The following is an 11,001-nucleotide window of genomic DNA, read 5'->3' on the forward strand; positions in this document are numbered from 1 at the left end:
AAATATAAAAACGTAAAAGTATAAAAATGAAAAAAGTAAAAACGTAATAAGTAGAAGAAGAACTTTCGCTCATAACGACATAGCTACCTCGATTGATAAACCCTTACTTCTTAGCTTCTTTTATTTTCACTGCCTAATTTCATTCTTCCCCTCCCCTCCTCATAGCCAAATTATTCCAAACGGAATAAAATATACAAAATGAAAGATCCTATTGGTGTTAATGCTAGTGCTGATACTTATGCTTATGCTGATGCTGATGCTGATGCACCGCCAAGTTATACCAATGACTCGCCTTCTTATAGTGCAGTCCAAGTATCTGAAAAGAAAAAATCATACCGCGAACCAGTTTATTTCCAATCTGCATCACCTCAAGGATGGACAGTTATAATCACAAATAAATTCTGGACAGATGGGTTCCAGATCTTCATCAGTCGTGACTCATACGAAAAATACAATGTTTTCAGAAAATCTCAGAACCAAGATATACCTGCAATACAACAGCAGGGTGTTGGTATCCCACTTTTCAAAGTGATAAACACATTCTTTTCCATAGGCACAACATTTTTAACCTTTAGAAAGTATTGTCCTCCACCTTTGGACTCGCAAGGTGTGCCGCAGAGATTTGATCCCAAAAGAGATTACCACGAATTTTGTATTGTTAAAAAGAGATTCCATGTAGGTTACGATAGCTATATATTTGAGTTTCATCCAGATCCATATGATCTGAAAAAAAGAAGCTTTACATTTACAATGTTTAGTCATTCGGTGTTGCCCATACACGATTACATCTATAAAGATGAGAGACATCGCTGGATAGATGAAAGTCGAATGGAGGAAATAGTCAGCTTGTGGCAGGTAAAGTATGGATTTAAGCATACGGTGTTGCGACCGGACCAACCTTCAATGTGTGACAATTGGGATGGTCAAAATGATAAACTAATCAAATCAACTCCCAATCCATTATTGAATGGGTTATGGAAAAAGAAATTAAGTGTTCGTGCACACTATCCCGAACTGAGTCAATACGGACAGCATTGCTCTGCGATATTAGGTGAAGCAGCTAATTGGTTTCAGTTGGGGTATGCAGAGGTCAAAGTGGATGATATATATAATAACTTGAATGGAAATAACGTCAATTATGAAAGTATACTATCCGTCAATGAAGATGCATTGGTTATGATATGTGTGGCCACGGTGTTGAAAAGACAAAAAGATATTGTTGAAGATAGGAAAAAGAGGAGCTAGATCTCAATTTTGTATTGCTGGCATGAGAAAGATATATAATTATTTTTACTTTTATGTTTATATTTATTTTAGTATTGATATTAATATTAATATTAATATTAATATATATATTAATTTCAATGATTTTTACTTCCCTTTACTAGTTTTAGTACATATAGATAGATACATTTATCTGTATATATATATATATATATATGTGTGTATATTTCCATAAGTACGACGATAATCTCAACAAATAATTTTTGTTGTATATGGATACTTCAATTTTATGACTATCTCTCAGTCTTTTTTAATTTTATTTTATTTTTATTTATTTTGACACATCTAAACATGTCATCTAGAAATATATAATGTAAACAATTGAAACCTGATGTCTAAGTGATTTGAAAAGAAATCTGTTACCATAATTTGGTCAATCCCGCCCAATCTTGTCTCTTTCTCCTACTCCAATAGCTTCTTTCGCCAGTGATATATTCCCATTTACCCTCGTCAAGGGGTCCCTTTCCAGAAAACCTGAAAAACTGTGGCACGTACTCCTGTCCGACGTCCTCTAATTGCTTTCTTCTGTCTCTTTGATCCTGTTCCAACTTCACTTTCAAATTTTCAGCAGTATCAACGTCGCCTTTCTCGTATGCCTGCAAGTCAGGTCTGAGTCTTGAGTCGGTTGGAGGCAATTGACCTTTTTCCATATCGGTAATCTTGTTCAAAGTACCGGCAAACACAGTAAAACCATACTTTTTCTTTTCGTTTGGCACCAATTCACCAGCTTCCCATATGCTCTTTTCGGTAGAGTTTGTCTTTAGTGTGAAACTCTCAGTCCAGTTTCCAAATACCGTATATGGCAACTCTTTCTTTTTATTGTCGTAAACCTTTATGGTAACTCCTTCGGATCTGCCACTCCACATACCTCCCTTGGCAAATTCAGCAACTGCCTTGTACCCATTCGATGATTTGATACTCACAGTTCCTGTAGGCTCTGCATAAGTTTCTCCAGCAATGATATTTTTTATCATTTGTGTTGCTTGAGTCCAAGTAAACTCCTCACCCGTATGTTTATCTGTCAATACAACCAAACCTTTAGTTGTTACCTCGGATTGCTTACCCCAAAATTTCTGTGATGGCGATACAGCAAAATCCATCGTCCAATTCTCAGTATCAACATGGTATGCAAACACTGGTGGTCGGTGACTAACCTTTTCTGAAACCAACCTGAAATCCAAATCTTCACGAACCAACTCATACGTTTCGCCGAGCAATGGTGTAAATGGCTTACGCTTATTTCTTTCTTTGGAACGTGTAGAGGAAAGAGAACTCAAGGCAAACGCAGCTATTCTCAATAATTTCTCTCCTGAACCGTCAGGAAAATCGGATCCCAAAGCATTGGTAACAATTTCAGGGTACTCCAACATTTCGGCAAACTTCTGCAAAACCGTTGTCGGTTCATTATATGTGACTGGCATAGCAATGGTGGAAAGATCTTTTCCAACATTTTTACGAACAAAGCTCAATAATGATGGTGGAGTGTGCGTACACACCGGAACGTCAGAGTTTCTAGAAACTGGCTCGTGAGGTAATGGCCATAAATTGTCTTCTTCTGAAATTGTTGGTTGTGGAAGATCCTGTTTTTGTGGTGGTATTTGTTGCTGAGACTGTTGCTGTTGCTGTTGCTGTTGCTGGTCTCCGACTGTTCCTACAGCTGCAGCACCACCTGCAGCATCTGGAGCTGCTCCTTTACTATAATAGTCATTGTTATCGTCATCGTCATCATCATCATCATCATCGTCGTCGTCATCTGAGGACTCTTCTGCAACTTGATCCTCTTCATCATCCTGTTGAGATGGGTATCCTCCATCATCCAAAAACACAACACCTTCATCATCAAAGTGTTCTTCTGCGTCATGGAACTCTGAAGAAAACAATGACTGTGAATCTGAAGAAGCACTACCAGTGTCACTTCTAAATTTTTCCAACAATGTAGTAATTTCTTGATGAATTTCATCCACCAATGGGGATGGTTGTTCCAATTGCAATTTGCTTATCTTCAGGGCTATCAAACTTAATGACTGTATTGGAGCAGCAGAGCCCGAAGCTTGTGCAAAAGCGTGTGATGACGATGAGGATGAGCCTGTAGGTAATACTGCCGGTTGCTGGGAGTCCTCCTTTTTAATTGCATTAAATGCATTGACCCATGCATTAAAATCAGCTTTATTGATGGTTTTCAATTGCCATACTTCCATTCCTGAATCAATGATCAACTGTCGACTTGATGCGTTTGCCGAAACTATGGCATCCTTGATGGGCATCTGGCCTCTCAACTTGTTATCATCGACTTTGAAATAGGATAATGTACCCCGTTTGAAATTCAAGACAAAGTAACGCTTAACAAAACCCTGCAACTTTTTTCTTCTCTTCTTTAACATAACGCTTTGCAAGATCTCGCCTGCACTGATTGTGCCGTTGCCACTTTGTGTATCTTCAAACACGTGTTGGTCATTTTGTCGAATAGTATTGTTTTCTTGTTGTGGTAATGGTTTTTGCAACTCAACCTCAACGGAGAATTGCACTGATTTGGCAATTGTTTTGGAAAAAGAATTGTCAAACACAAAGGCAAACGTTCCTCCAGTGGTGGTTTCAAATTTACCTTTAACCAATTCATTGGCAACCAATTTGTTGTAATTCTTCACCAACTCAAGGTTGGACTCTCCAATCGATGACAACGTTGATGTTCTTGATTTGGATCTGTAAACATCATTAGCCTTCTTGAACTGATTGACTGAGGCTGTGGAGTTGGCTCTAAGCCTTGAATTCAAATGTGGTGAGTCAGCTGTTGGTGTGCTGGCGCCGCTATTTGATTCTGGTGTTGACGTGGAGTTTTGTGAGTTTGCAGAAGTTACATCAGTTTTCTGATAAAATGCGAAATTGATGGATTTCTTCAAGGGTCTTACTTGCCAATCAATGACAGAGTTTTCAGGTGCCGTGATCCATTTGATCAAGAAATCCTTGGAATGAATTTCCAAAGTCTCCATTGTTCAGTGTGGGTTGACTCTTTAGTTTTAGTTGATAATTGAGGGAAAAAAAAAATTTTTGAAAGACCCCAAGAATGATGGAAGGAAAAAGGGGACGAGGAGGATGTGGTGGGAACTCTGGTCAAATAACGTGGAAAGAGTGTTTTATATGTAAAGTGTGCAATGAGTAGAAGGCAAGGAGAAAACAAAAAAAGATTTGGTGAAGTGTTTGAGTTCTGTAACGTTTGATGTGAAGGTAACTTTCTGAGTAATTGATACAAACAAAAAAACTTGTTAATGTGGCTGATTATTTAATAGAGTTTGGTGGTAAAATTGTCAACAAGTTGTGGACAACTTTGTTTGGTCTTGAATTAAATTTCTTTTCGAATGTGGGGAAGACAAAAAAAAACGTGAGAATAATAATGAGACTGATAATGAGAATAATAATAATAGCCGTTGATCTTTTTCGCTATACAGTGGTAGTGGTGGTTGGAGAAAGAAACTTCTTTACAGTTGAAATTGCTCAAAGGAATAGTGTTGCTTTTATTTTTCCCAACAATCAACCAGACGTGCTAGTGTATATCGATCGGCTCGATGGTGATGAAAAAAGGTATTTCTATTTTATGTTACTTTAATCTGTTTGTATGTGTTTTTTTAAGGGGAGGTAGGTGAGGGTAGAGGTGGGTTTGGATACTTTCAAAGGCTATGTGGTTGAATCAAATCAAGGCTTTTGTCCGCGGGTCTTAAATTAAGCATAAAGCAGTGGTCTACAGTATACTGTGTGCTTCCATCCTCCCCTCCTCCACGCTCTTTGTCTCAATATGGCAATTTCTTTTCTCCGTCCATTTTATTTATTTTTTTTTATTTATTTTTATTTTATTTTTATTTTATTTTTTGGCGGAGAAAGGAAGAGGAAAAGAGGGGAGTGTCGATTGACTGGTTCACTGTTTGACTGTTTGACTTTGTACAGCTGTATGAATCGGATTTAAGTACCTCATAAGATATATAGTATATAATACATAATATATTTGTATTGTACGTATAAATCCATTATTGACAGTGTCCTGTATAAGAACAACGGAATTAAAAAAAATAAAGAATCAAAAAGAAATTAAAGGGGAAGGACCGTTGAGAATTTCAATTTCAATTTCAATTTCAATGTCAATGTACAATGAAGGTGGAGAATCACAACCAATCATCAATGTGGAAAAATTTAGAGAGAAAGTTTTTAAAGGAAACGAAAAATAGTGATAGCAAATCCTGTAGCATCAAGAGAAGTAGCAGTGGGTAAGCAGAATCATACAAAATTTAGTGACACTGTCTGTGCCTATCTTCTTCTATTCGTCCATTGCACCCAACTGGTTGTTGTTTTTTTTTTCAAAAGCACATCTGTATAATATGTTTTATACAACCCATGGTCAATTCAAAGTCATACACTCGCTTTCATCACCCAAAAAATAGTAAATAATAAAAACTACAATATGTTTCTCCACTTTATAAAAAATTGCAGAATTAATCTAATTAAATTTGTTTTTCTTTTTTTTTTCCCCTTTTCTGCTTCTTTGCTTTAATTTTAGAAAAAAAAAAATACTTCTTTTATAGGGAATTTCTCCTTTTCCATTTCCTTGTTTATCACAATTTTTATTAAAAACCGCTTGTTGGTGCAATTTGCGAGACTTTCAAACGTTGGATTAAAAGAGGGTCGGGTAACAATAAAATAGGAGAAAGAAAAAGAAAAAAAAGCTAATTCCTTATTCAAATGTGCAAGAAGGGAAGATTTGGCACCATCCATTAATAGAACCCTTACTATACTACTTTCTTGTAAATTCAAATCAAAGAGAAAAAGAAACAAAAAGAAAGAAGGAAGGAAAAAACTGGCATGTAATGAGATAACTAGATTATGTGTGTGCTTTGTAATCGAATTGAATGTGATCATTGTAGATTGCAATTTTAATTCTGTCTTGCTCTTCTACTTCCTCTATCTATTAGAAATGACTACCCCACTTTTTCTTCCATAGAGCGGGGAGGAAATAGGGTGTGTGTGTGTGTGTGTGTATTTATATATGTTTTTTTTTTCCTTTTATCCATCCTTTCAAAAAGAGCACGTGCTACTAACCATTACTTCATATCCATAGACTTTAGTTCGATTCTTTTTTTAACTCTTTATTGCAATTATATTTTTTTTATTTCCTAGTATCACCATCTGCTTATTTTATGGAGATCACAATTTCAAATTCAAGCGTTCTTCAGAGCTACTTCGCGAGACTGCGTCATAGAAATCACCAGGCATCATATCGTCACTTCCTAGATTGTGCATGTTCATCATATTCCCTGCTAATCCCATCTTTTGGTTTCTCGCAAATAACATAAACTGAAGCTGTTTTCGAAGGCTATTGATCATCATTCGTTGCACATTCATATCCTCGCGCATCATGAAATTATCATTGATTAAATTCTTCATCAATGTGGTATTGCTATTATCCTGATCATACCTCATAGACAGCCCATATTTGTTCATAAACGGAATAAGCTTCTCATTAATCTCAAACTTGAGGCGATCTACTTCAAAATTCAAGTACATGAGCTTATCCTGATTTTCCACTGAATCTTGAAACTTATTAATCTCTTCCAAGTTATCGTTGTAGCCGAGATTAGATACTTTACCTTGAATAATGGAGTCAAGAATTTTATGGAGCTGGCGTTGCAAAAATTGATTCTCCAGTTCCAAGGAAGATAATCGTTCCATGGTCTTACTATGATAAGGTAGGAACTGATTTAGCTGACAGTTTCCATTCTGTAAATGTATCTCCAATGCAGTTTCATTCGATCCAATCCATTTGCACCCAATTTCATGTGCAGGACACTTGATTTTCCCCATCTTGATGCAATTTTCCTGGTGCTTTGCCATATTCTTTTCTGCAATAGAGTCATTGCCACATAATTCACAAGTCTTGTAGTTATGCAAACACTCTTGCTCTAAATGCATTTGTCTTGTTAATTTCGTCAACTCAGTATCGCAAAACTCACACTGGAATATTCGGTGGATACATTCTTGATGTTCAATACCACTCAAGAATCTCCGTTCAACCACTAGCAGACATACCTCTTCCTTCTCTATAATCTTTCGACTTTGCGTCTTATCCGCCATAATACTTAAATTACTGTCTTCTGGTTCTTTTGTTGTTGTCAGCGGTTTTGTTGACTCCAGTTCTTCTAAATCTTGATTTTCTTCTTCGCTTTCTTTTTCTTCTTTTTCTTCATCATAATCTTCGTCTTTTTCTTTTTCTTTTTCTTTTTCTTTTTCTTTTTCTTTATCTGCTTCATAATCTTCTTTCTTTTCCTCATTTCCATTTTTCTCTTCAACGTCATCTTCCGCTATACTGTAAACTATTCGTTTGCCTCCACACTTGACTCCAGTATAGCCGCAATCTTCCATAACATGATGTTCAACTTCCCATCGACTTCCTCTCCACTCGCAACCTCGTTCGCTATTGAAACAAAGCACCTTCAAATCATCAATCAAGTTTGTTACAATTAAAGGTGTAGGAAACAAATCATTGATATTTGCAGCATCAATAGGTGTTCTATCGAGGGGACAGTACCCTGTACTTGTAATGCCAGTGTTATTGCCATTATTGCCAGAGTTGGTGCTAGTATTATTGCTACTGATTGAACCCCTTGCATTGCTCAAACTCTTCAAGTACTCTAGTATGCAATCTCTGCAAAAAGTATGTCCACAAATCGTAGTAAGTGGATCAATAAACGGTTGCTGGCATATCGGACAATTCAAGTGGTCGGTCGACGTAATATACTTCAAGCTGCGAAGATCTGGTATATCCTTGCTATTTAGTCGGTTGAATGAGGTATTGTAGTTTCGTATCGAAACCAGGTCATCATACCTTATATGTTCTATTCCTTCATATGCCATTCTCAAAATAGTATGGTCTAACTATGTATGTTATTTTTTCTTTCTTCGTTTCTTTCTTTCTTTCTTACGATTTTCTATTCTTCGTCGTTTGTGGGGTAAAGTTGGTTGCAACTTATTTGAAGAGGAGAGGCGGAATCGTTTACAAAGATCAAAACTTGCTCTCACTCTGTATGAAATCCTGGTCACGTCGTGTCGTGTTATGTCGTGTCGTGTCGTGTCGTGTTGTGGTGTATAATAATGTGTCGCATAATGTTGTTGTGCGAAACAAAAATGTGTGACTTGACACTGGATAAAAGTTTATCTTTAACCGCAACACCATCTTTTTTTACCTGCCACAAACCATTCCTTGCTGATAAGGAAATTTTGTTTCTCCTATCTGTTATCAACTCGAAAATCAAAAGATTTGGTATCTTTAAATTAACAAGACTTGTTCTTTAAATACAAGTGATTGATCCTTCTACTACTCCAAACCCCCAAAAAAAGAGAGCAAATAAGAACAACCAAAAAGAAAAGAAAAGAAGAAAGATAACAAAATCACATCTATCACAGGATTCAATACACATAGTTCTTTGATTAGAAACTAATTATCTATATATAAAAAGAAAAGTAAAAAAAGGTAAAGTTGGAATAGGAATAGAATACTGAGGGAAAAAAACAAAGGAAAGAAAAAAAATTGCTAGAAAGGTACCCTATCGTTATTCATCCAGATCATTCATCCCATCATCTCTAGCTCTCTGTCAACATCCAAAGTTTCCTTAGCTTCACCATATACCTCTCCTTGTCTTCAATCTTTCTTAATTTTCTTTTTTTCTTTTTTTTTGGGCATTTTGGGCATTTTGGGCATTTTGCAGCTGCCAAAACCAATTGACAACACAACCCCCCCCCCCCCCCCCCCCACCTACCTTACTACTTTATTGCCTTAACTCTAAAAATGGTTTTGATTCTGTAGTCACCAAAAGTTCTATTGTGTTTTTGAATTTGATGGTACTCACAATGATCCTTGTCGGTGTAGAATTGACAACAGATTGTGCACTGATAAACAAACGCCATTTTCTTTAACTCTCAAAAGCCGAATGTAAATGTAAATGTAAATGTAATAGTAATAGTAAAAATAAGATTAAGAATAAAAATAAAAATCTTCCAAGGGATAAGAAGAAACAAATCAATATCAGGAAATGAACGAAGGAAGGAGACCAGTAGAAAAAATAAGCAACAGCCACAAGTATGATTTCAATCTTCTCGAGTAATACTCCCTCCCAAAACCTCTCAAGTCAATGACCCAATAGTTTATAAACAAATTAATGAGCTTCTATAATTGGGAGCTAACAGGGTATTTATATACTTGAGAGGATGAGTAGACGAGATAAAAGACAAATAAAAATGGGAGAAGGGGAGGTTATAGTAAAAAAGGAAGGATAAGAAGTAGAAGGAGAATGGGGGGGAGGAAGATAAATTAGGAAAGATAAAAACAATGTTTCATACTGTTTGACGTTTCATCAGTAAACAGCTTTAGTTGAATAAGGTTATGCAACCACACCTTGTCTTATATAAAGAGGGAGAAAATTGTAATCGATTGGGAATAAAGAATACGATGAGCACCTTCTTTTTTTCAACCAATTGCACTTCCGTTTCCGTCTAATTGCTAACCACATACGTATGTAAGGATCGTTTGGTGACCCCAAAAAAATATATCTTGACGGAGACATGATGGTTTCTGACGAGACGAGGGAAATAAAAAACAATAAAATAAAAAAGAAAAATAAATAATTAAAAAAAAAGAAGAAGAAGTAGACATACAAATATTTTAATGAAAATTAAGCCTAGTGATTAAAGATAAAATTCACAATCAAAACGACTTTCTTTCTTCTAATCTCTCAGACATACACATTCATATATATATATATATATATATATATATGTGTGTGTGTATATATATGTATATATATACGTACTTTAAAAAAACCCAGTCCCATTCTTATCGTCTAATTACAAACTAAACGCGTACAATAGAATACTCTTTCTCTCTCTCTCTCGTCACATCCGACCCACACTTTCATCTACAGTGAAAAAAAAGAAAAAATTATACAATGCAACTCATTCAGCAACTCATGCATTAGAAGCCTTGGGTCAAAAACCTATTTACATTAATCTTTACTCGTCTCCATAGCAAACTTACTTTTTCGAAAAGAAAGAAAAAGAAAAAGTGTGCAAGAACTCAAACAGAAACTTAAAAGCTTCTGTTAAATAGACCAAAAAAATTAAATAAAAAAATAAAAGGTCCTAACCAGATTCGAACTGATGTTGTTCGGAAGTTTGAAAATGTTTCATCAAAACCGAAAGTGATAACCGAGCTACACTATAGGACCGAAAATTGTTGATTGTTATTAAACTGTGGGAGAAACTAATCAAATTCAACTATAAATTGAAGTCTTTGCCAAAGCATTGAAATTAAAGAAGGTCCTAACCAGATTCGAACTGATGTTGTTCGGATCAAAACCGAAAGTGATAACCGAGCTACACTATAGGACCTATTTCAAAGCAAAGCAAATTCTTTAACAGTTGGAATTTGACTCGCGTCTTCCCGAAACTGACTGCGCCAAGCAAGTCCGTTTTGATGACAACCGGATCCAGGATAAGACAGTTGCCATTAGTACTTATACATAAACAAAAATAATAAATGGGTATAATGATACACACCAAGCATCTTCTTAAACAATTGACTTCCTGAATACCTCTATAACAGATCCAAAAAAAAAAAAAGAAAGAAAAAGAAAAAAAAGACAACACGACAGGATATTTTTGGTTCTATGTAATACCAAAACC

General features: G+C 35.8%; 3 protein-coding genes and 2 non-coding genes across 5 annotated transcripts; 1 reads left to right on the forward strand and 4 right to left on the reverse strand. All coding sequences in view use genetic code 12, as the record gives it.

Moving 5' to 3' along the window:
- Window positions 1-198: 198 nt before the first annotated feature.
- PVL30_004218 (uncharacterized protein) lies at window positions 199-1,245 on the forward strand (the record flags this gene model as incomplete). Its single annotated transcript, XM_001524480.2, has 1 exon — window positions 199-1,245. The coding sequence occupies one exon, from the start codon at window positions 199-201 to the stop codon at window positions 1,243-1,245; it is 1,047 nt and encodes a 348-aa protein (XP_001524530.2).
- Window positions 1,246-1,643: 398 nt separating this feature from the next.
- OSH3 (Oxysterol-binding protein 3) lies at window positions 1,644-4,271 on the reverse strand (the record flags this gene model as incomplete). The annotated part of the gene is made up of 1 exon (XM_001524481.2): window positions 1,644-4,271. One exon carries the CDS (start codon window positions 4,269-4,271, stop codon window positions 1,644-1,646), a length of 2,628 nt encoding a protein of 875 aa, XP_001524531.2.
- A 2,200-nt stretch (window positions 4,272-6,471) lies between these two features.
- On the reverse strand, window positions 6,472-8,178 carry PVL30_004220 (uncharacterized protein; the record flags this gene model as incomplete). The annotated part of the gene is made up of 1 exon (XM_001524482.2): window positions 6,472-8,178. One exon carries the CDS (start codon window positions 8,176-8,178, stop codon window positions 6,472-6,474), a length of 1,707 nt encoding a protein of 568 aa, XP_001524532.2.
- A 2,275-nt stretch (window positions 8,179-10,453) lies between these two features.
- PVL30_004221 lies at window positions 10,454-10,544 on the reverse strand. Its single transcript has one exon. It is a non-coding gene; the product is annotated as a tRNA-Gln (tRNA).
- Window positions 10,545-10,633: 89 nt separating this feature from the next.
- Window positions 10,634-10,707, reverse strand: PVL30_004222. Its single transcript has one exon. It is a non-coding gene; the product is annotated as a tRNA-Gln (tRNA).
- Between the last annotated feature and the right edge of the window lie 294 nt (window positions 10,708-11,001).

Source organism: Lodderomyces elongisporus, chromosome 5 (assembly GCF_030384665.1).
Source record: "Lodderomyces elongisporus chromosome 5, complete sequence".
NCBI lineage: Eukaryota > Fungi > Ascomycota > Pichiomycetes > Serinales > Debaryomycetaceae > Lodderomyces > Lodderomyces elongisporus.